This window comes from Plasmopara halstedii (assembly GCF_900000015.1).
Source record: "Plasmopara halstedii genome assembly, contig: Scaffold_410, whole genome shotgun sequence".
NCBI lineage: Eukaryota > Oomycota > Peronosporomycetes > Peronosporales > Peronosporaceae > Plasmopara > Plasmopara halstedii.
In genome coordinates this window covers 1-25,436 of record NW_020187331.1, presented here as the reverse complement: position 1 = coordinate 25,436, position 25,436 = coordinate 1, and the positions used below count along the sequence as shown (strand labels likewise).

The following is a 25,436-nucleotide window of genomic DNA, read 5'->3' as shown; positions in this document are numbered from 1 at the left end:
CGCGCCGCAAGAAGTTTCCGCAGCGTATCATGGAATTGCTAACGGTTTCATGCAGATTGTTAGGTGAGGTCCATTTAAGTATTTTGCTTCCAAACTTTACTGAATCATGCGCTTATTTATGGTGAGCAGAACCGAGGGAGTCTTAGCATTGTACAAAGGAGCGGGAGCTCGCGTGGCCTTCCACGCCCCATCCACGGCGATTACAATGTCACTGTTTGAGAGCTGTCGACGAGTCTTTGCCTCGACCTTTGATACTTAAATGTGTATGTCGAACACACGTGTTTTGTGATGTGCTTCCTCGTTTACTTTTGACTCCAATTAGTGGTTGTGCATCGTTCGATACTGATCTCATCGCCTCCACTCCTCTTGACACCTGCTCTCGTTCTTCCTTCACCAGAACTTCACTTTCAATAATCGCTGAGTCTCGTTTAAAATCACTCTTTCCTCGCAAATGTGCACTTTGTGGGAGCAGTTGACGGTTAAACTTGCCGTCATCGCTGACACTTAAAGCCTGTTTTTGAATTACACCTAGCAGTCGTGCTTCAGACTTGGCATCGTCATACCGAAGTACTTCAGTATGTTCAATTGCGCGACGCAACTTAAATCGCTGTCGCTTTAACCGAATTTCTTCGAAAGCTTGCTCCTCGACAGCCCCTACATTTTCCCACTCTTTGTAGAGATCATCCAGCTCTTCTGCTGCTTCTTTTGATATTTGTACCGTGTTGTATTCTACTGGAGCTTCAATACAACCACCGGTTGCTGCGCTCTTGCCATTCCAGGTAGACAAAAGCAATGGACAGTCGTCATGAAGACGTAATTCTAATACGCAACCCACCGATATACCATGTTCCTCTAAGACCATCACGTTCGTTTCTTCGCCAATCAGGGTGTCACTCCAGTAAATTTGCTGGTCCCATATGGAAAGTTGTTGTTCGGTTAGCTCTTCCATCCAGTACTTGATGTAATTGACAGTATGGTTTGAATTCACAAAGATCTGTAGCAGGTTTTTGTTGTCTGTAGCGTCATTATCATCGTCAAGATAGCTGCCTGTTGTCTCTTCCAGCTCCAGCGCTACTTTCGGCAGTGTGGCAACTGCAGAAGGTAACTTCAAAAAAATGTGGAAAGATGTCGTTTCGGATTGCTGTATCTTGGATATCAAGCGTTGATTTAAGCGTTTGCGCACTGGAGACTTTTCTAGCTCTTGTTCGCGGTCCCTTTTAAACCTCTTGCCCGACTCACGCTGAGGTGACCGGGAGTTATCAGCAAGAATATCAAATCCATTCAAATTGCAACGAAAATGCTTTTTCCAAGCTTTCTCATCGGGAGGCGGTGGTGAAAGCGACGACATATTTCCAAGATTACGGCTCGATAAATCGCCTTCTAGTAAATACTTCGTCGTCTTGCCTAATGGAAGCATCACAGGCACTTCCATTTCGACTGTACTGTCTTCGCCTTGTTCGTCGGAATAGATAATACGTCGTGTACGCACATCAGTGCCTACTTGCTCCCGTTCACGACCATACACTATTCCACTGACCCAACAAATGTAGCTACCAACGTGAAGCTCTTGTCGATCACATTGATCAAATGTACAAACGTGAGGGGTTCCGTGATGACGACAAGCGTATATGCCTTCTTCCAAAAACTGAAAGTTGCTTCGGCATACATCGGATTGACACTCAGCTATTTTGTTTATTTGAAAACGCGTATATTGATCGCCGAGATGAATATTCGACGGCTCAAGGCCACAAATCGCTGACGCATGTAAAGTTGGCCTGCATGCGGAATCTTCACAACTTTCTCGCTTTAATTTCTCATTCCCAGAAGCTTTCTCAATGGAAATGTCATTTAACGACTGTGACTGCAAGGCACTAGCTTGTAACTGGTCAAAAAGCCAATTCTGAATAAGCCAATAAGCTCGCATTCGACACACGCGGCGATCAAGCTCAGCGTCTCCAAATGTGCTCGTGCAATTTTCATCACACGCATGTATATACTTGTGCAATAGACAGATGTAGACACGGCGACGCAAAGAACCAGAACACTCTAAATCACGATCCATACTCACAATCTTACCACATTCTTTCCCCATACAAGGCTCTCCCGTCTCAAAACGCAGCTCATTTGCATCAAGGGATAGCAATTTTGCCCACTCTGTAATCCGTGCCATCACATCCATTTTGTGTTTGACACGTGCCATCCATTCCAAGGATGCAAAGTCCGTTGAAGCCTCTAGCTTGACTTGTTTTGTTACAACTTCACCAGAATCTTGTAAGTGATAAATTTCCTGCAGCTTGGCATCGTATGCTGTACGTCTCAAAGGATCACAAAGCGTCTCATAAGCCAATCGAAGCCGCGCAAATTGCGTCGTATCCACAACTTCCTTCTTAACTTCGTCCTCTTGATCATCATTTATACTTTTGCGATCGCGCTTACGACTCGTCCGCCTTTTGTCAGGATGCAATTGCAGCGCAAGCTTTCGAAATTGTCTTTTAATGTCCTCTGTGGTGACGTTTGCGTCATGTTGGAGTTCCAAAAGCTGATAGAAATCAAGTGGTTTCGCAACTTTTCGTTTCTTTGTACCCGAGGAGTTGGTCGTCGCACAATTGTCATCCTGGTATGGATTCCAGTTACGCGCAAGTTGCTGTAGTCGCACCTCAACAGCTTTCCATTGGCCGCTTGTACTATCATGCAGCTGGCTACGCAAAGTGCGAGCGTCAGATGTCAAAATAGCGCCTCGTGCCTCAAAATCTTCGATCTTAGCCAATAGAGCTCGACGCTTTGTTAGTTCATGAGGCGAAAGACCCTTAGACTGTATGCTCGTGACTTGCGCCATAGTAGCAAATATCTTGTTTCAAGGTTTTCTATTATGCCAGTTTCATCTTAAAAATAAGTTTCACTTTTGAAGAAAGATAAGATAATATCAGAAACTCGTCATTTCTGGAAAAGCTAAGTCAACTAGCATCAAAAGCGAATGCTTCGTGTCGGCTTAAAGTTATGGTGGATAGTCATGGCGATTGTAACAATGGCAAAGGAAGCAGCCACAGCTTCTTGCGATGCTTTGAATTCGGACCATTTTGAAGACTGGAGTGACAACGACCAGGTCGAAGAAAGCTCAAACTCGCAAAGTATAGACGGGAGTAGCAGTGATCGTGGTTGCACTGAAGAGGCGCTATGGTGCCCGTCATTGGGAGTGGCTCTTTCTCGCGACCCTGATAACAATTGCCTATTCCCGTTGTGTCCTTCGATTGTAAAGTATTAATTTGTAAGAACATGGGGTCGAATATGATGATTGGAGATTGCCATTGAACTTTTGAGCTTTCGATCCTTGATATCAGCGTACAAAAAGCAACTAGAACCTTAAAAGGCAGGCAAGGGAGATGTACATTCTATCAGTCGTTAGATTTTCTAAAAAGTTATTGAATAAAACAACTGAGATCCAAATATTGTTATCTCAAAAAAAAATGACTATATGTAAGTATCCGTAAGATATTTTCATTAATGTCTTTCTTACACATCGTATCGGATACTTATATATATCCAAGTTAAAATTTCTGAGCTTTATAGATATGCAATTTACTGAGCCATCGCCAACAACTTCTTGTCTTGATTTAAAAGATCGATGACATTGTCGCTAATGACACCGTCAATTGCATAACGCTTCTGCAATTGGACCATTTCGTGGTTTGTATTCATATCACCCCACGTGATAAGCACAGTGCCCAACGTTTTCTTAACAAGCGGTGCAAGCTCCGGCGTATCGATGAACGCTTTGGAGTTGGATACAATACCCTGTAGCTTTTCCATCTTAGCGAAGTTGATTGCAAACTGAAGTGTTATCCGCGCATCAACTTCGTGTGGTTCCAGTGTGCCATACGTTAGAAACAGCACAGGATACTTGGCCTGTTTTGCGCGAAGTGCAATGCAGACATTCGGATCGAAGCATGAAAAAAAGATTCGACGTGAGCCAGCAAAGTCAAAGACGCACTGAAGGATCTTATCAACATATCCATTAATAGCAAAACAGCTCAAACTTCGCATCGTCGCGTGAAAAAAAGGGTCCGGGTACTTGACTTCGATATTGAGACCAATCTCCACAGGCACATGCTTTAGCAAATCTGCCAAACGAGGAAAGAATTCTACGAGATGGTCGTCGTCGCTAGCGCTGTCATCACTCGTAAAAGGGCCGCGTCTTGGAGAAGAAATTTTCTTGTCCCCTTGTAAACGTGCCCAATGCTTTTTCACTCGTTTTTGCAATAGTTTGCCTTCGCTTCCGTGATGGGGCACTGGAGTCGTGAAAGACTGCGTGAGTTGTCGAAAGGACATGTCGTGTATACCAATTTCGTAAGTCTCGGATTTCGTGCCAAACGATCCGGCATTCTTGTCTTCCAAACCAACGTGAACAAGAAAATCGTGGTAAATTACAGGAACTCGGTCTTTTGTCAACTGAACATCAAACTCAACGAAATCAGCACCACTGCGTCCAGCCAGAATCAGCGAAGCCAGAGTGTTTTCTCGCGTCAGCGCAAGACGGTGTCCATTCACTTGATAGTACGATCGGCCCATACCACGGTGCCCAATTGTAAGCGGCGGTCGTTCACGCCAGTATGAGCGCCACACATTTGCGATATTGTTTTTGGGATGAACAAAAGGAATCAAGGTCAAGTATGACAGCGTAAACTGACCGACGATGCCCAACTCGGAGGAAAAGATTGGAATTGTTAATTCTGCTTCGCCTTGGCTATTAAGTTGCGACGGAAGAAGGTACGCTGAGCCTAAAAGTTTATCGTCAGGGTAAGCTTCAGAACTCGCTTTTTTTTCGAAATTGTAGAACTCAAACGTCCAGCGATGTGTAAGTTCGGCAATATTGTTCGCATGGTCATTTACAACAGGCACAGGCACCTTAACACGGAACACCTGAACATGTGTATCGTCTGTATAATGTACTTTGTTGTCCTCAGACAAATCCTTCAACTTGAACGTCCTTCGAATGTACTCATCACGAATGATAGCCACCTTAGTCTCCCCTAGAGCTTCAACAAGTGCGTCTAGATCCAGCACTTGACATGTCACATCGTCTTTGGCCCGGAACAACGTTGGTTGTCTCGACCAATATCCCATGAGTCCCAGTTCATTGAAGATAGAGTCACGTTGAATTACTCCAATTCTATTTGATCCCGTTGATGATTGCGGACCAATAAGCTCTACGTGGCCTGAATCAATGTAAAATACAGCATGTTTTTGCTCTGAGTACTGCAATATATCGTCGCCCTTGTTGTACTTGTGCGTGATTGTCTTGTCAGCTAGGGCCTTTATGCTGGATATCTCTGGCGATTGAGCTAATGCCAATCTTGATAGCCACGACGATTTTGACGAAGCTTCTGGCGGAGGTGACAACATCGAATCATTGTTCAGATAAGCCAAAAGGCCAGATCCACCCAGCTCCTGATGTGCTGTCAAAAGCTGACGCAGATCTGTCGAATCTTTGTCAAGCAAATGTGCACTCGTAGTCTCAACCGGAAGTGGCTCCCATTCACAAAGTAAAGGCTGCTTCTTCGACTGACACTTGATTTCGTTCTGATCTGTCCCGTTGCTCCTCGTTATTTGTTTCTCATGACGCATTACAACGGTCACACGCCCTGAGCCAACTCTATCTTCCAGCCACTGAATAGCCGGCCTAGTTGCATTAAAGCTACCGGTCCAGATCTGTAACTCCGCCAATCCACCATCGGGATTTAGCCAGCCACTATCTATATATTCCCGGGAATCAGCATCCAAAGCTTTCGAGATACCAAAGAATCCATCATCTATGTGGCGGCGAGTTGCGCATCTTGCTTGTCTTTCCTCGTCCAGTGTCACCTCAGCATCCTGCGAAAAGACTTCAAGCTCAGCAAATTGAAGAGCACAAGAAGTTCCTACGTGCTGCAGTCGCACGTAGCGGCCTTCGACAGGAGGTAAAGGCGTTGCTGCCGAACTAGAAGAACAGTCCATTTCATTCGGAGTCTTTTCTACACTCTGCGCGTCTATAACGAAATTGAGCGATCGAACGCGGCTGTCATACGAGCAAGGCATTTGTATAGCGCGTACAGAGGAAGAACCGGCTGCAATCTTGCTTTGTGCATCTTCAAAAGAATCTTCTCCACGTCCTAACGGCTCCTTCGAAACAAAGATCCAAAGAGGAGGTGCTGAGAACGATGTAGAGGTGCATGATGTTAGTGGTGGACGGCCCTCTAAATGTCTTGCCTGTTCATGATACGTCATTGCATTCCACAAATGGATGCTAGAGATGACGTAATTGTGGCCCAAATCCACTTCCCACCACGGATTAGACTCTTTCTTGGTACGGCAGCAGCGCCACTCCTGAAAACCATTGGTTTTGCCGTTATTGCCTAATTTCGCGTCACGAGGTCCTGGAACTGGTGCACTCGTTGTCGTAAATGTCGAGCTTTGAGTCGAAGGGGCTCCTCTATTCATAATAAAATCGATCAGCTTAGTAGGTTCATAAATCATCAGCAGCAACTTACAGCGCAACATTAATACCAGAAGCGATTGTAAGTGTCCGGTTGCCAGGTAATCCCTCCCACAACAGCAATTCGTGTGTCTTCGAATGCTTCACCACATATTTATACTCAATTGTACTGGTTGTCGATGCAAACTTGACGTTTAAATTCCACTTGCTCTCATTATCTTGTTGCTCTTTCAATTCCATAGGCACTATATAAGAATGAATTAGACAATGTATCATATTCAATGCAGAATGATTAAAGACCAAGCGCACCAGCTTTTTCGATGTCCCAAGCACCGATCTCCATTGCGCTTCCCAAGAGATACACAACGCGCTCATTCGCGTCGCCAAGAACGCGCACAGTGAACTCCACTTCAGCCGGGTCATAGTCAACGCGTGGGCGTCCGTCTGGCATGTTTTAGAAAATTGATAACAATTTGAGAAATGTCGCTCAAATTTTGAAAATCAAAATGCGGTAGAAATTGATGTACAGGCACATTATCTAGGGTGCTGAAACGTCACAGTAAAGTGAATTTATATTAATGACAAGGCCAAGTGGCCAACTTACATTTTTAAGTCGTAGCGATAGTGTACTCGCATGAAAGAATTTGGAAATAAGCTGCTGATCGAGATGATTTCAAAGGTTTTAAGCCACTCTTTTCAGTTGTGTCGCCACGTGTTGTTCCAGAATTACCCAATGGCGCGCCGATTTCACCTCCTCGGGAGAGAAATTAAACAGGTAAGCAAGCTCAAAAACGCCGTGAGAAGCACAGCGTTTTACGCTTTAGTATTAGTCTTGTGAACGGTAAGTTCACCTTAACTGGACTTGTGCAGGAGCATCAACTCGAAATTCAGACTCGTCACAGTTTTAGTTACTATTTTTTCTTCCAAAAGACATATCTTGTTGCTCAATATACTCAAGGCGATAGTTTGAGTGACAGCAGAGCACGCTGCAGCCGCTCTGAACTCTTTGTCTTCCATTTGTGTCTGTCAGTGTAAGTTGTCCACAGGTACCTGTGGTGTTCGTCATCTTTAAGAAATAAAAGGCGAAACTCGGTTTTGTCCCAGCTTTCGACGGTGCAAGCTACAAATTCCGGCCGACAACATGTTCCGTCTTGTTGTCTGATGTGTCATCTCCATCTCCGTTACTTCTTTAACAGTGTTTCTTTTGCTAAACGCACTGTTCCCTAGATAAGTGCTACGAAGTGGTTATTGATTTGAGCTGTCCAGCTTTGATCTTTCATCCAAATAGGCGTACACAGTCGGTAGACTTTGTTTGAAATTGCGCTAGCAGGAAAGAAAATTAATTCGAAAGGTTACATCGAGACGATGATATCTCCTCCTGCATGGTATACATGCCCTGCGACTAGTGATAACCAACACATATCTCCTCCTGCATGGTATACATGCCCTGCGACTAGTAATAACTAATATACAATTATGTTGGCGCTTGCCACTTGTCGACTTGTCCTCGCTTCCGGTTTAGATGTCTTTGTACTGAAGAAAAAATTGATGTTAAACGATTAATGCCGATTATCACAGCTAAAGAATGGTGGCATATCACATTATTCCACGTACGGCGATAGCTCATCCGAAAATGGTGTTTTGACAAATTGGACTTCAGAAAGCATGATACAGGGGATGAGACTCTCTGTCGAAATCGAGCAAAGCAAGCCTTGACGAAGATTCATGGCAAACGATATGTCTAGAGAATCTTAAAGCTATCGTTAATGCCATGGATCATTCTTTCTCCCATATGACATCCAGCGTGTAGTGCTGTCTCATGATGAGGACCCCAAGTACAGAACGCTTTTTGAGGCACATGGAATTCCCATGAAGCCGCTTTCGTACACGTAAAGCGTACAGCTCAGTGAGCGCTATGTCACTCTTGAGTAATCAATTATATGCGCACATGTGACACGTGTCAGCGTGTTAATCTTTGCCACATGAGTGGGCTCCCAGCACCCTTTTCGATCAGTCAACCCTTCCAGCTGAACATTGATATTCTGTTATTATGTAGTTACCGTTAGTCTTACAAATGACGCGTTCATGTTTTACTGGCATTGTGGTCTATGTGTGGCGGTCTGAACGAGATGCCTCGTCTCGCGGCTATCAGTGAGACCCTTTCCGATGAGGTTACAGCCAAGCTATAGTATTTAATGACATGGGTTTTTCTGGCCATTATTTCAGATCGAGAATCGTGCGTAGTAGCTATTTTCTGGCTAACTTTGTTCATGGTGATGAGCGCCTGATTGGACATGTTCAACTCAGACCAAATTGTTAGACGGAACGCTAAGGTAACACATTTTTTTGTCATGCGCGGAGGGAGCACGGCGCTAGGGCAAATTGCTTCCACTCGTTGAGTCTCCGCTGAGGAAAATTGTACTTGATTCTACACGCTTTACTATTTTTTGTATAACTGGATATATTTGCTCCTTCTCACAAACACAAAATCGTCTTGGGAGGAGAGGCTGTTGATTCAAGCTGACCTGCTATTATCTACACTTCGTAGCAAAAACGTTGCTTTTCTTTCAACGATAGCGACAGTCTTTCATAGGATACGCCTCGGCATCAACAGGCTGATGCCAATGGTAAGCAAAACATATGCGAATATGTTGCGAGGCAAAAGCTTTCATTGAATGCAGTTAGCCTACCTACACATACAATGCTGCAGTTATAAAAGTCTGTGTCGACCGCGCTACATCGGACCACTCATTGTCGTTGCAAAAATATGATTAAGTTTTAACTGTAGTGAATATGATCGCATGCTGTGATCTACGGAACTTATTAAAATACACCATGCTTACGCTCTTACGAATCAGAAGGCTCTGTTGTAGACGAAATTGCAACTCTAGGATTCCTTGTAGCTGGGCTAACCGTTGCTCCAAAGCAGCGACGCGGCTCTCATCCACTGGGGGTACGCGCTGTGATAATAAAGTCCGAGAGTGGATCTGAAATTACTCATTTCAGTTTCGAATGCGCTAAAGAGATTTTGGACAGATCTGACGTGCTATCGCAGCCGAGGAAGATTCTTAAAGGCAGCTGCAGAAGGGTGTACTTTCGCCGACACTGCTCGATGACCAAGGATTGGCCTAATTTCTTGTGAAGCATTTAAGAGAATACCAGGGCTCTTACCAATGTTAGGCAAAGTGGAAGGGAAACCCTCATCCGGAACCTATACCAGGTTGAAAATTTCACTTTAGCAAGATTGTTTTCGTGGCGTGGCCCCTTGTCTGTGCTATTCCCCAGCTTTTTCTCTCTTAAAGAAGAGGCAGGGTTGCCCGCCGCAGCGCGAATCCCAAGAGCGAATGGAGACCGACCTTATGGTAATTATGACCATTTTTGGTAACTATAACAGCTGACTTAGGTAGACGAACAGGCTGCAATTTACGAATTATGAAAGTATCGAGATCTCACCTCAATCTCTGCATCGCGCTGTGTGCTTTGCGATGTCATACATAAGTCGACACCATAACTGGAGTTCCGTTTCGCTGAAGCCGACGTGGTAAGATTATAAACAAATGAGACAGTGTATTTCTCTCGCCCTGCGCGTGAATTGATAATCGCCGTTACCCTCAACATCGGCGGTGCATCCTTTGGGGGTACAGGTTTCCAACCAAATTTTAGTCCTGAGAGAAAATGACCTTTGGGTTGAGACAAAAGCTCTCGAAGCATATCTTTGGCAGTCGGTATGCTCTCGGTGTGAACAAAATACCTGCACATATAGAAATATTTTGCTCTATTCCGACGTGGCGAGTAACTTCATAGAGCTCAAAACTGTTTCCAGTTGATTAAGCTGGACTACCTGAACCAGGCCAGCGGAGTAGTGACGGTATACACAACAAGGTGTCGTAACACTTCCTGCAGACGGAAAAAGTCACAAAGTACGTGGCTCATACCTGGGGGAGACTGAGTGCAGTAAGAGTCCTTCGCTCAACGGTTTAGCCGTTTATCATCGGGTGAGGGCGGAAGTGACTACTTAGGATTCGAAGGTTGGCCGATTATATCAAAAAAATATTGGCGACCTCACGGAGAATTGACTACTGGTGTCACGATGCGCCTTTATGGAGGCGATTTGAACCATTTATTACAATGCAAAGGGGAAAACTTCTCGAGCGGATATAAGCTTGGGGTAGAAACGATAGACTGCAAAGGGCGGAGCTAGCATTCATACGCAGTGGTTGCTTGTGGCCCGGGTACTTTTGCGCAGAGCCTTGAAAGAACTTTGAAGTAGTGCCTATAAATTGAAGGGGGGGTGTATTTGGACACTCATTGTAAACTTGTGTATTTCGCCTTCCAGTTTTGTTTTCATTGCGATAAATACATTGTTGTACAGCTGTACGAAGTTTACATTGCACTTTGTAAATTTGCGAATATAAGAAGATAATGGGGCTACGTGAAGAATAGGTCCGTGAATAAGCTGGCTTCTGGCTTTTGGCTTCTGACCGATCGACGCAGTTCTTTATGTTAATAGTAAAGCGTACGTTTTTGTATCAGCCTAACAAAATTCTCTATATGTATATTGACATCTGAAATGGCAAAGCAAAAAACAAATGTTTGCGTCAGAGGCTTTTTGTTCCGCTCATGTTTGTGTAAAAAGACATTCTTCATAAATTAGTTACCTGATGAAAGTAGAGCAAATCAAATAGCAAATCAAATTCAAGGTTCTCGAGTTCCATCCTGATTGAAGCAAACGAGTCCGAATTTCGTGCGTTAGTTAAAGCGAACTAAGGTTCCGCTGTGCAAAAATACAGCAACCGCGTTGCACCACTTGTACATTGTTAGCGCGACATTCCTTAGTCAGAGCTCTTCCTGCGCAAACTGCAAGGCAAACATGTTGCAAAAGCCCTTGGAGGAATTCGTTTTTTTACTTCAAAACCGGGTCTCATTAGTTTGACACCCAGGAGGTGCAATGATTTTTTACTATTTCTAAGTTGAAGAGCGCGATTCGAGGAATCCCTCGATAGTTCTTCGTATGACCCTGCGTGGGTGCTCAACTCGCTATACCACTCAATTGAACAAATTCAGGCATTCAGGCGCAAATGTTATACCTGCGAGTACCATGGTAAGCTTAGCAGCTAAGAAATCGCTGTTTACATCCTAGATACGGCTGACTTCAATTGCTTCCGGCGCGTTCGTAGAGCTTTTACCTTCTGTTTTCCAATCGGCCCTTGAGACACGCAGGGTGTGCTCCGCAATTATCTCGGAAAGAGGTTGAACAGGTCTAAAAGGTCTCAATGCGAACCGCACCTGTACGACGACCGTCAATAACAGTCCCGCCATGAATAGAGAGTCCGTGTAACGGGGTTATAGGTACCCTTGTATGAAAGGGTGGGTCACACAAGATGGTGTGACCGTACAAAGATGTGGATTACACAAGTCGGTGTAATCACACAATGGCGTGGCTACATCGTAACAAGAAGCCACGATGTGGCAGGACTGCCAGTAGTTCTGCATATTAACTAGGTTTTTCTATTTAATTAGGAAAACCTAATTTTTTTGTTTAGGCTGCTCTGCCGCAAAAAAATCAATTAAATATAGTTTTAATTTTAAACGGAAGAGCGTATTTGCCTTGATTAAGGTTCTCAAGTACTATTAGGGGTAGCTCATTGCGATCCGCTACACTCATACTGGTTTTTATATAGAACGTAAGGTCGGTGACCTTAGTAAGTTTTCTCTAAGCAAAGAGCTATGGCAGCTCCGCTGCAGTCTACCGCTATCGCAGCGAGTGGAGGCTTTGTCTATTGGACATAACTTACTACTGCCCCCCTTTTTCGGGTGGACAATAATTTTGATAGCATACTGCACGCCTGGTTTATCAAATGCTGATATTCTCAGTATTAATCGCTCAGCGTTTCCCATGTCGGGAATGCATCTTTTACAACGATACTGCAGTGAGTGTACGTCCCTGTGCGCGACCATCTAGCTTGGAGACCGTGAATGTGATGCACTGATACTCTACTTGGAACATGGCCAGTGCACGGCCATCTTTACTTTGGAGAGAATTCAAATGTGTCTGCTCTCGAACAATTGAACAATAAGCATAAGCAGTTTTATGGTAAAAGTCGGTTGTACTTCCCTTAACGTCTTGTTTTGACGTTTTAAGAGGTGTCTTACCAGCAGTAAAATGGCTGGTGGATGTCTCCAAAACGACAACTGGCCGCCAATTCTGCTACTCTCTTGACCAATTATTCCAGGATCTTATGAAACATGTCCGGTTGTTCTGGAAACTTATAGTTGAGCAGATTGTATCCATTCTCAAAGAATATACAATGTTATAATGTTCAGTCTTCAATTTGACATTAAGTACTACCAAGTACAACAAGGTGACCCTTAACTCCGCAAATAGGGCCTACGAGTCCACGGTAACAAACGCACAAGAATGAGCTCGCACTCTTTACCCAAGAGCGGATCGAAGCACTTATGATTAACTAAGCACTGAGTGCTTTCTGATCTACCAAGGACATGATTTCAGAGCTGAGTATAGTCAACGTAGCACTAAAAATATATGTTTTTTTATTTACAATAATAAAAATGTATGCAATACTAAGCAAAAGGCTTGCAGCCACGTAACCATGTAAACGTGTAACTAACGCTTCGACAAAATGGCATCTGAGCTGTGAATTTTTTGCTTCCCGAGTCTTTCTAGCAACCCAACACACATTGTATTCAATGTCAGTATCGCAACATCAACATGTGACGTAAATGTGACAATTCATAGTCGGGAGGTACAAAAGCATATCCGCCACCACATTGAGTTGATGCGGCCCAAACCGTAACTTAAACGTAAACTGGTTAAGAAAAGCTAGTTACCTCGCCAATTTTGTCCGAGATAACATGACAACCCTGAAAATCAACTGAATACGCAATAGCAACTAGCTCTATGTTGTATACTCGGTGATTTCTTTCTGCCGCTGCAAGCTGGCAAGACGCAGACGCGATCGCGCATATCGAGCTAATAATCATCTGCATAGAGTAAATCACAGCCTCCAACGAATGCTGAAGCCTCATAGACAACATGAAATGGCCTAAGCGTATCTGAAAGGGTCAGAAGTGAGAAGACATGAGGCTTGATGTGGTACTTTCTGGTTCGTCGTCAATTTGGCATGTAATCTGCCACATCCCACCATCACTTGTCGCATTTTTTAGAAGATTGGTGAAGGGTCTTCACTATTCACTATAGTTGCGCAAGAAGCTGGAAAGGCAAAGGCGTTTCCTTAAGTCCCCTTTAAGACTCATCCACATCCAATCTATGGTGGCTTCTAGTCGACGTGCAGGGTAAGCCGAGAATTAAGCAAAAAAATCGTAGGCGCCAAGACAACCCTGTCCACGATGACGAGCATTTTATTTAAGCACATACACTCAAGACTTGTTCAAGGTTGTAATGAGGAAGTTTACACTTAATCACCCATGATATGTACGCCGAATGGCAAATGTAATATCTTTTTGCAGAGATATGGTGTGGTCTAAACAGATCAAACGTTTGACTGATGCTAGTGTACTAAACAATTCTGGTCATAACCAGTCGGGGGGTATATACCTCGGAGTCCTGAAATTAGTGAGAAAAATTATACCATCTTATTGATAATAATTATCAATTTGGCCCAAAGCACTGAATTAGGCATAAACGACCATGTTTGCCTGCAGCATATTATTTCTATGAACCGGCGCTCAAACCGGATTAGCGGTGGCATTCAGTTTAATTTAGTTTTTTTATTCTCAGTTCGCCGCTTGGCGTAAGCCTTACGAAAAGAGATGTTTGGTGTCGAATTGAGGTATATAGTTTAACTCACCAAACCCCGCTTTACGATTTGCACGAAAAAACGCCTATGGCGTCACACTGTCCCCTTAAGATAGGACATTGATCTTTGATGTAGATTATGTGTTTAGAAACCAGTCATCTTTATGGCGCACTTCCTGATCATCGAACAACAAAGTGGTGGATTTCTTGTCGCTGCGTTTTGATATTCCTTAAACGACAAATAAAAGGATTATTATGTTTTTCGCAGAAAGTGGATCCACTTCTCGCACTCAGCGCTCCACAAATGATCTCAGTAAAGGACTATTGGATGGCGAATGATAAGCTCAGTTCTCTTTTCGGTGCCAGTCTATGTATCAGTAACGCCAACGTCTTGTAAATCATTGCAGTAATTCCATAGGGAAAACGACTTAAATTCAACAAAGCTGCTACCCAAGGTAATGATGAGAAACTGAAAGACCCAAGGGCACTGCGGTCGCTCCATTAAGAGTAAACAACATTTGTCGCTCTAGCCTATGTAGCCTCAGTTCATCGCACAAAAACACATTCCACGGTGATCAATACTCAGTTGTACCGACATATTGTACTTCAGAGCCTAGCTCTTCTTGTTGCGAATTTCAGTAGCCCGTATCCACTGGCCCTAACATAGGAGACCACGACAGGCAGTCTCTCTTAATTCTTTCATTTTTCAAAATATCTATAGAAGATAGGAACCAAACTGTCCGATATACACTGGAGCCCTCATAACACGATCCCACTCTATTTCATCTTCATACCCCCGGTACGTCGCTGCTAGCTAAATCAGACAAAATTATGGCCTGAATCGAGGCTATCTCTCTTATATGCCTGTGCCAAAAGCATTTCTGTTTCCTAGAGGAGGTAGATATATAATTTCCAAAGCATCAGGAGGGTTATGCGCGGCACCTAGAGTTTTCGACTTCCAGTCGATCCTAGATTTATGGTGTGCAAGTCACACTATACCTAGGAAGAATTTATGTTATCGAAACAGATCTGAAACGGAGCAACACTTCAGGCTGACAAACTCCTCAGATTTCACAAAAAGGTTTAGAATAACCTTGGGCACATTAAATTTAAGATTGTGTCCAGGATTCAGCATTTTTAATGTCTTTGCGTACTTCATAGAATTTCGACAGTCCCGTGTCGTGTATATTTTTTGCTTCTGAATCTAGCATGGCTCTAAACGATTCAAAAAGACCAAAACATTTATGTTGATAGCAAACAAAACTGATCTGTGATATCTGAGAAGAATTGCTCTCATCGCGCTGGTCTCCATAGGCATCGACCTTCACGAAGTACAATGAGGCTCAGTCATTTTTGGTTAGACCGCTCCACGACTACCGAGACTCGCCGTTTCACCCCGAGGGAATCCTGCATGAAAAGAATTGTTTATACCGCTTCGTCAGGGTAGAAGGTGGCAAACAGGGCATAGATATCGCCACAGGTGTAATATTTGCAAACATCATGATGCTGCACAGGGGGTAGAATACATTTCTCTTCCTCCTCGCTATAGCTAAATTCAATCGTGTCCGACACACTTGTAGATCTTTCATCTCCCGTAAACAGAAGTTATACTCCGCATTTAACGGAACTCCTCTGCACCATCGAAAACAAGGCTGAACACGAAGGGTTTCTGCGCGACCCGCACCTTTTTGGAGATATCTAGAAGAAGCTAGCTGTATCGCCACGGCAGAGGGTCTGCTTCCATCTCGGTGGTGAGAGTTCGCTAATTTTGGATATAGTTAGCTATTGAATACGTGGATACAGGCTGCAAACGCACACAGTATCTCTTGTTCAGCAATTGGAAACACCCGCAACATCGGTCGCTTCAAACTTCCCATGTCGGGAATTTTTCCTAACTGAGGCACTGCAAGTACGCTCCCATTCTCGCGCCCGAGCTCCTAGCGTAGGGACCGATAGCGTGGCACGTGAATCTATGTCTGAGGCGTGGTAGTTTCATGGTCATCTGGACATCTCTCGTCAAGATTGGGACCTCTAACTGGTCTTTCTTTTAGAGGGCCAAAAGCTCATAATGTGCAGATTCGCGGTTTGATTCTACCAATGTTAGCTTTGGGTGTGTTTCTAGGCATCCCACCAGCGCGTTCTCATTGCTGGTGTGCTGTAACGGGAATTGCCCGTCCACGTAAACACACTAACCGATGAAGGCTTAGGTCAGCTGACACGCCTCACCGCGTGTTGCGCGCTTCCAGCGGGCCGTTGACTTACGTAGAGAGGAGGAAAGGTGAAATGACCTCAATATTTATAGTCAATAGGCTTTAACCTCCCTATCCTGATAAGCTTTTCCAGTTCTGATACAACAGAATTTAAAGGGGTATGGGTCCTGGCCCATTACTCCACCACCCACTCGAAAGAGGGTTTAACACTTTTTTTAACCATTTTAACCATTCTTTCGCTCTTCGTTTTGCTCTGTCCAACTCTCCCTAGAGTGGCAACCCACACGCTTGTTCCACATGAGATCTTCGTCACCATCGATCTTGGATGTTGTTCCAGTACTACGTATTTAAGCGCATTTACGCTATCGTAAACTTGCTCGTCATGAGGACTTTTACGAAGGTCGTAATGGTTCCACCCTAGAGTTCGACGAAATCTTAGTCGAATGGGTGCTCGACCGATGACTCAAATCGCGTACTTTCGCGCCATCGGACCGATTTTTCGTGCTGGAGGCTACCACTAATTCTCACGTATGTTCAATACGTCCTGCAATACAATCTGGTTTCCATCTAGACAGTTGACACTCGATCGTCCATGCGACCGAATCCAACGACATCCACCGATTGCAAAGCGCAAGCACCGCCGCTGACTTGTTGAAGGTGCGCAGTATGCGCTTTCGGTTTGCGCATTTGACAGTGCAGAATTGGGTTCACTGCGATATTAAGGATGCTCGTAAAATACGCTCGGTCATCAGTCGGACTCACGACGAGAGGGACCGAGGGGGGGGGAGAAGAAGGAGAAGAGGAAGCGATGCCTTTCTTAGGCGGAGTCCGTCTTCGGGCCCGCATCAAACGCGCGAACGATAAAAGGACAGTCGCGAAGAATACGAGAACGATTCTCCCACGTATACCACGTTCGCTCGATATTCAAGTCATGTCACCAACAGCTCCTTCCAACCGCGGACGTTCCTCAACACCACCACGTTTTCGGTGTAGTAGTATCAATTTCCTTTTCGATCTGGAAGAGGGAAAGGTGCCCAAAGTGGGCATCTCTTCGGCTTCTTATGTGCTGCTCCACAGTCTTCGTACGCCTTGGAGCTGCGTTTGACGAAGGTGGAAAAGCTTCTCTCGCTGATGAACCAGCTGATCAAGGTGACCAATTGAGTGTCGGCGACGCGGCAACGCGAGAGGTATATTGAGCACTTGTCTGGGGGCGCAATCGAGAGTCGGATCCATCCATTGGAGCAGGCTCTGCGGGCTGTCCTTCCTGCTGCGGATGATGCGGGGCCTCATGCCAAGCAATCTCGCTCTGTTTCGGGCGCTCCTGATTACTCTCGTCAGTCCTAGGGCAATGCTGAGGCGACGACGCCAATGGGTTCAGCCTGCGACCCTCGTGCCGAAGCCGTGGCTCTAAAGCCACTTTCGAATAAGAAGGCGTTACTCCCAGGTTAGAAATAGCCTCGGGGCTTGAGGTGCCCTACCGAATGCATTGAATGAATCCTTAGTCAGTTTGGCTGATCGATAGTGTAAGCATTCCCATGGCATTACACGGCTAGGAATGGACCGACGAAACGAGGTAATAGCATCGAGCTTCCCAAGCTTGAGATCGCACCGTCTCATAAGTTCTTATTACTGAGTAGTACATAATCCCCAGCGATAACGCCTTTACGACCACGTATATCTGCATATTCCTTTGCGCATTTTCTATTGCGTCTCGCACCCGTGTGATCACATTCACACGACTCATGATGAATAAGTTCAGGGCGTTCTTGTACTTGCGCTTCATATTCGCACCATTGATTGTAGCAATTTGAGAGGCAACGATTTGCCGAACTCCTCCCCCACTTACATGAAAGCCACTACCCATCGCACAAAGAGGTACTTGCGGGTATCGCAAGCCATTCATAGAAAATGGCGTGAATATAGCGGATGAATGAACCAAATTGTTCATAGCAAACTCAACCAATGGTAACAACTGCGAGATTTTCCGTACAGAAGCTCCTCAACACATCATCGACCACTCGGTTGGCAAGTTCTATTTGCCCATCGGTCTCCGTGTGTACCGCCGTGAGCATATCCAAGCGAGTGCCAAGAATTCGGAATAATTCTTTTCTATAGTCGTGAATCAAGTATCACGATGAGAGACGATGGCGTTCGGTAGCCCGTGATTGCAAAAACGTGTTTAATGAACAGTTAAGTCAAACCTCCGGCATCGATGGAATCGCTACAAGGCGCGATGCGAACCATCTTGCTGAGTCTGTCATTGTGGACATCAGCGAGAAGCCGACGATAAGTCGAGACCGACTGCCTTCCAACAGTCAGTTGGAACAGGAAGACTTCGCAGTGGCGCTAGGGTGTGTTGTGCGCTCTTCACACGCTGATTGACATCACATGTCTTCACGTATCGCGCCACCCACTTGTACATGTGTGACCACCAAAATTGGACACTGAGAGACTGGTTGGTCTTCTTACGGCCGAAGTGACCAGCCAGCGTATCATGCGCCTCGTACACTGTTTTGTACTTCAAATTATCGTTGTGGGATACCGCAAACCATGGCTCGTTTTCATGCGCAACTTCATAGTGAAAGAGACCATCCTTTCGTGCATAACGATGCAACCTTGATTTCAAGCGACCAGAAAGCTTATCATGGAATTTCATATCATTCGATGACAGTGCTCTGATGATCGGATTGTTTATCCTCAACATACGTTCGAAGCTTCGTATCGAATACATCATTTTCGATATAGCTGGTATGGGCTAGCACGACGGGACAATGCGCTTGTCAGCACGTTCTGTCTTCCTGGCTCGTATGCGACCGTAAAGTTATATTCGGCGAAGAAAGACTACCAACTGTGACAAGTGAGGCGTTTGAACTGCATAACGCAAGTCTGGGTGATCCGTGTAGACGATAAACGGAATTGAACCCAAGAGCATATTTCATTACCAGAAGCTCTTTGTCGTGGACAGGGTAATTTTTCTGCTGGCTTCAGCTGTCGCGATTGAAGCGACACGACACGATCATTTCCTTCTGAGTTCTTTCGCAATAATACACAACCGATTGCAAGCTCAGAAGCGTCACATACCACGCTATACAACTTCGTGTCATCTAATAAAGCAAGTAATGTTGCTTCCATCAAGCTGTCCTTGATATGAGTGAATGCTTCTTCACAAGTGGATGTCCACTCCCACGGTATGTCCCTATACAGCAACTTTAATAGTGGACTTACCTTTCCGCGTGGTTACGCGAGAAACGATGTAGATAATTGGACAAACTTATCCATTTCCTCAATTTTCTTTATTCTGTGGCGTTGGCTACCCTAAAATTGCTTTGATCTTCTCGGGGTCTGCAAGAACATCATTTCGACCAACATAACAACCAGGACCGGTGCTTCGTTAGCACCGAAAATACACTTTGCAAGATTCGCTTGCAATTAATTTTTATGCGCACAATACGTGCGCCAGCAAATTTGCATGCTATATTTCCATCATGGGGAGTACTACGCCGGACTAACTCTCCCGCGGACTCAACCGATCCAGAGTGGGAGTATCAGTACCGCGATCAACAAATTTGGTTGATTCCTTCACATGTGTGTACCCAACCCCACAACAGGTCGGAGCTTCACCTTTGTGGTCAGTTGTACCCACCAACCCATAATTCGACTCAGCCACTGTATTAGTAAGAGTGTTAGCATATCTAGCCATAGTCGACATGTCGACAACATTTTTTGTCTTGAGGGGGGGCAACAACCGGCATCTCTCCCTCATAAATATTTTCTGTTAAGCAAATCGCCATGCCCACCAACGAAGTATTCGTTTTTAAGTGGCCAGTTCCGAGCACCACTGGATTCATCGACAGACTTCCTGAGTGACCACCCGTGGCCACTCCGTACGACTCTGTATTTTCCCTCCTTCCCTCGCCTAGTGAATGTGAATTGCATGACATATACCAATGTAGTGTGGATTGTTTCCAGCAGCAAACGACTGCCGTTCGCTTGAGCGCTTCTTCTGGTGCATAGTGGATTTGGATTTGTTATTTCCGAGAGATTCACCTACACCAGGAGAGCTATTCCCAATCGTTTTTGATCGCCAATCGATACATGGCTCATGCCTCTCAAGCCACGGTATATTCAAAATCAGGTGTTCATCTCGAGAACTGTGAATCATGTCTTCAAGTTCAAGTCTCCAAACCTCAGTTGAAGATCAAATGTACTTTACTTTGCGGTGATCAAAGTACCAGTGGCCAGACTCACTGATATACAGCCATTACTTATGTATAGTGCATTCGAAAGCACTGAATCATTTTCAGTAATAGTTTGCTTCCGCGAGTAATAACGCGACGCGCCAGAAACAATCAAGGCTCGAAACGAGGCCGTATTCCTTCATACTCGCTGTAACCACAAGGAGACCACTCCGACTCGTGTCGTTTACGAAGGACAACGATCTCTCAAGGTCTAAACACTCACGAGTGGCTCTACCACCACACTCACAAGAGCATATTGCATCCCCAGTAAACTGCCCTGCATCTACAGCGTTTCAGCGTTTCCCGAACGTCTCGTGGTATTGGTAGTACGTGACTCGGAACCATAACGACGAGAACATATTGATAGGTACGTCTCTCACGTGGACTCTCACGGCGGATGTGTCCGAATTGCTGACATGTGTAATAGCGAACATGCTGCCTACGGATAGTCACCGCCGCCCAAATAAATTGGTTACGGCTTTTTAGAAGCACCACATGACAGTAGTCTCACGAAATGCAAAAATTATTGCATCTTTCAGATTCGTAGAGCTCGGGTGGAATACTTTAGCCTCATTTAAACTATAAGTGAGTCCCTCCATAAACACGAAGACCATCACAGCCTCTAGCAGTGATGCACTTGCCATACTGGCGCGAAGCTCACGATGCTTCTGTACGTAGTCGTACAATATGCCGTTGTCTTGACGGCACGGCAGAAACTTTGACCGTTATCGAAGCGTCACATTCGGTGGGAGGAACATCTATTCCATGGCCTTCTTCAATTCTTATCATGTGACAAAGTAGCCATGTCGATTGACTTTCCATATCATCACCCAATCCTTCTCACGGCAATCCAAATGCGACATGGCAAAGGCTACTTGACTGCGGTCATCACGAAAATGAACCATCGAGATAATGATGTCCATTTCTATCTACCAAGGAACAATTTTATCTTCGTTTCCTCTTTATACATTGATTCCACGGGACGTTCCGTGTGTACCGACGGTGTCATCACCACTTGTGGAGGAGGTGACGGGACTGGCATCGGTAGGTATTGCGATAGAAATCCTAAAAATCCTTGCTCATACGCGATCGAAGCATTCTGAAGACCGCGTGATCTCCGATAAAAGGCTCGCAGCTTCACCACGCACTGTGCGCTAGGAACTAATGCTCTTCCCTGTTGATCCGAGGACGACCATCGTCTGTGGTGTCCACATTATCCATCGATAAATCCATTGAAATAGTTGGCGTTGGAATGACTACTAGTGCAACATGGATTGCCCGTCCGCTTACACACACTTCCTGATGAAGGCTCAGGCCAGCTGTCATGCCTCACAGCGGGTTGCTCACTTCCAGCGAGCTGTTGACTTACGTAGAGAGGAGGAAAGGTGAAGTGATATGTATTATTACAGCCAGTAGACTTTGAGCCTCGCTAACCTGATATTTTTTTCCAGTTCAGATACAACAGAAGTGAAAGGGGATACACAACTATAGGTGTACAGTGAATGTGAGACATACAAAGTATGTGATTCACACAACATGTGTAATAGGGCTTGGCCCATTATATTTGCACCTGTGTTTCGGCCGCCAGGTCGGTCTTCCCTTCGGATCAACACTAACTTGAGCTTTTAAAGCGTGCTTAGTTGTCGCAGAGACGAAACTGATCAATGTGTGTTCGACTTTCAGTTTTCAAGACTCGGTCGTCGGACTGACGACATGTGCTACGAAGCGCAGCAAAGATATCGTGCATCGTGCACAGGAAATGCTTGGACTCTATTAGATGGCACAGAGGATGGGTTAGTATGCTTCGAAGTGGAAAGGAGAGCCTCCATAACGACAAGATACCTAGTTTGGTTCTCTCATCAAGAGTTATGTATAGAGAGAAGGTATATAAATGTTTCACTATATTCGATGATAAAACCATGTGCTTTGCACTATCTCACAAAATGAAATTGAGCAATTGCACAAAAGTAATGTGTACGTGAACCAAAATTTGTACATAACCTTCTGGACAACAGTTTAATGTTTTGTTATCTACGGGCATTCTCTGACATCACAGTGGTGCATAAACAAATAAATTTATTTGCTGATCCAGATGATGGGAGCCTCTCTTCTTTCCGTGTACCATTGCCTTTGGAGAGCTACAATGCCGCTTATATCATGGTATGTGCGTAGAAAAGATCTGAAGCGGCTAGTACCTCATGTTATCACCGCTGAACGATTCGGTCGCAGTGGGCTACCAGGTTATAAGTTTGTATAATTCCATTTGTTTGACTGCTAGTCTGATCTACCATCGTTTCAATGTGTTGGCGTACAGGCCAGAAGGTAGCAAGTCCTGAAGAAAACTTTTTCACGATCTGGATCCACGGTGCCTCAATAGGAGAGTGTCTGTCAGGGTTGCCAATCGTGAATTTAGCTCTGAGTCCCAAACTGGGTCAATCGCTACCAGAGAAAAAGGTGCGAGTAGTTGTGTCAACAACAACAACATCAGCACGCCAAGTTGTCACGGAGCGGCTAAAGGAGGTGATCTTATCTGTAAAACCTTATAAAATCATTGTCTGTGATTCTGATGCTCGTTAAAACGGACTGATAGAACAAAAACGCCATTTGTGTCCTGGCCCCTCTTGACCACCATCGATGCGTCGAGCGATTTTACGACACCTGGAAGCCGAAGTAAGTTTGATAGCTCTCTAACTTTCCTGAGTATTTATAAATTGATAATTGAATATTTTGTGAGTTTTAGTGTAGGAATTTGGATTGAGTCTGAACTCTGGCCCACACTCATTACAGAGGCTGCACGAAGAGATATTTGCATCGGCCTTGTGAATGGTCGAATATCAGCTTTGTCGCTTCGTTTGTGGCAACTACCGGGTTTGTACAATCTTTCAAAAAGCATTGTGGGTTTGTTCTCTTTAGTGCTTTGCCAAGACGAGCAGGTCAAACACAAGTTTCGCTATTCAGCTTTGTTTTCAATTCTTATGTTTGCTTGGTCTTTAGCAATGCCGTCGATTTGAAAGCTTAGGAGCAAAAAATGCTGGTGTGGCTCTTAACTTAAAGTTTGGTACGACTGCTACTTTATCAACAACAATGAATTTTGAGTCTGAGAACATCAATGATATGAGCACAGCATCCACACGCTCGATTGACAACGATGATGAAGCTTCGATTCTACGGCGTGCGATTGGGGATCGACTAGCATGTGTCGCAGGCAGTACGCACGACAAAGAGGAGTTGATGCTGGCGAAAGTGCACATCGAGTTGACAAAGAGATTACAAAATAGACGACTACTAACAATGATAGTTCCTCGCCACCCGAATCGGGCGCCTTTTATTGTGAAACAGATCCTCCGACAGGTAAAGATGCGTCTTGGTGTTCTTCGGCTATTTCTTTATAAAAATGACAAAAAATTCTCGAAAGTTTCCTAAATTAGTGGTTGGCTTACGCTCTCGCGATAGCTTGCCACGTGACAATGTTGACTTGTTCATTGTTGACACGATGGTACGTGTGCCCTATCTCAAACATTTACAAAAAGAGCATGTGGTGTGTAGCTTACTTCTATTGGCATCTTTTCAGGATGAAACACACTTGATGTATAATTGTGTTTCTACCGCTGTGATAGGAGGTAAGGCTTGAATATATGTGGACATTGATGAAAATTTCTTCCGAACTTAAATTTTACTAGGCTCGTTTGTCAAGCGTGGTGGACACAATCCTATTGAACCTCTGCGTGCAGGGTACGTTAATTGACAGTTTTCTAATCCCGCATCAGCTCATTGTATTGAACAGCTGCTACGTGTTGATGGGTCCTTACATGGAAAACTTTGCGGACATTCTATGTCAGCTAAAGCTTCAATCTCGAGTAGTCAATGAGCTTCGATCGGTTATAAGCGCAGAAGAATTGATCGTAGCACTTGAAAATCACTTTAAAATTCAGAACATTTCCAATTCGGCGTCCATAGCCTCAAAAGAAAACCAGCTGAAACGAGCAATGGAGGACCTTGCAGCATCGACGCTTTCAATGCATGAGTCGCAACTGGTCGATTGGATTTTGAAAAGCGGATCTAGAAAAGGCACAAAAAAAAATCTTAGCGACGATATCAAAGAATGAACGTGAGGAATTCGAGTATCATTTGAAGCTACAGGTATGCATTAAGAAAGACAAAGCAAAAAGGCTGACGCAGCTGGTTCACGATGGCATACCGGTACATTTTTTTAGTTGAAGTGTGGACAGAGGATGCTAGTATGCGACTCCAAAGCCATATAGCGCAAAGCTTATCGGTCTCCAGCGGTCGCTCTCATGTCATGATTCAGTATGGGCGGTATCGATCAGATCGTCCCCCAGAAGCCCCTTGAGCACCGCTTGAGCCACCTCCTTGGCGATAACCACCCCCATAGCCGTATCCAGGAGCTACCCCTACCTGAGTACTCTGTTGACCTCCCTGACCCTGCTGCACTTCTTCGCTATACCCTCCATCTTCGCCACCATCGCCACCAGAACCAGCACCACCAGCATTGTAGCCAGCATAGCCTCCGTACCCACCGTAGCCGTAGCCGCCGCGGCCGCCATAGCCACCATAACCATAACCAGCATACGCCTGCGGGTAACCTCCATAGCCGCCGGCACCATAACCGGCTGCTGCACCATAACCAGCACCGTAACCGCCACCATAGCCACCACTGTAGCCTCCGCCGTACCCTCCACCATAAGAGCTATAGCCGCCACCATAGCTTGCAGCAGCTGCAG

General features: G+C 45.0%; 5 protein-coding genes across 5 annotated transcripts; 1 reads left to right on the top strand and 4 right to left on the bottom strand.

Annotated features, from left to right (window-relative positions):
* Positions 1-208: 208 nt before the first annotated feature.
* On the bottom strand, positions 209-2,836 carry PHALS_09241 (Molecular chaperone (DnaJ superfamily); the record flags this gene model as incomplete). The annotated part of the gene is made up of 1 exon (XM_024724706.1): positions 209-2,836. The coding sequence occupies one exon, from the start codon at positions 2,834-2,836 to the stop codon at positions 209-211; it is 2,628 nt and encodes an 875-aa protein (XP_024575555.1).
* A 74-nt stretch (positions 2,837-2,910) lies between these two features.
* PHALS_15364 (uncharacterized protein) lies at positions 2,911-3,577 on the bottom strand. Its single transcript, XM_024724705.2, has one exon. It carries the CDS (start codon positions 3,273-3,275, stop codon positions 3,009-3,011), a length of 267 nt encoding a protein of 88 aa, XP_024575554.1. The 5' UTR covers positions 3,276-3,577; the 3' UTR covers positions 2,911-3,008.
* On the bottom strand, positions 3,577-6,920 carry PHALS_09240 (glycerophosphodiester phosphodiesterase gde1; the record flags this gene model as incomplete). Its single annotated transcript, XM_024724703.1, has 3 exons — positions 3,577-6,466; positions 6,525-6,714; positions 6,779-6,920. 3 exons carry the CDS (start codon positions 6,918-6,920, stop codon positions 3,577-3,579), a joined length of 3,222 nt encoding a protein of 1,073 aa, XP_024575553.1.
* A 15,917-nt stretch (positions 6,921-22,837) lies between these two features.
* PHALS_09239 (kdtA, waaA) lies at positions 22,838-24,800 on the top strand (the record flags this gene model as incomplete). The annotated part of the gene is made up of 10 exons (XM_024724702.1): positions 22,838-22,934; positions 23,009-23,214; positions 23,285-23,364; positions 23,435-23,627; positions 23,689-23,752; positions 23,819-24,045; positions 24,110-24,190; positions 24,266-24,314; positions 24,375-24,426; positions 24,479-24,800. The coding sequence occupies 10 exons, from the start codon at positions 22,838-22,840 to the stop codon at positions 24,798-24,800; spliced, it is 1,371 nt and encodes a 456-aa protein (XP_024575552.1).
* Positions 24,801-24,999: 199 nt separating this feature from the next.
* PHALS_09238 (uncharacterized protein) lies at positions 25,000-25,304 on the bottom strand (the record flags this gene model as incomplete). The annotated part of the gene is made up of 2 exons (XM_024724701.1): positions 25,000-25,166; positions 25,229-25,304. 2 exons carry the CDS (start codon positions 25,302-25,304, stop codon positions 25,000-25,002), a joined length of 243 nt encoding a protein of 80 aa, XP_024575551.1.
* Between the last annotated feature and the right edge of the window lie 132 nt (positions 25,305-25,436).

Coding starts and splice junctions, on each gene's coding strand:
- PHALS_15364 (XM_024724705.2), bottom strand. CDS start 3,275: ATGTTCTTACAAATTAATACTTTACAATCGAAGGACACAACGGGAATA.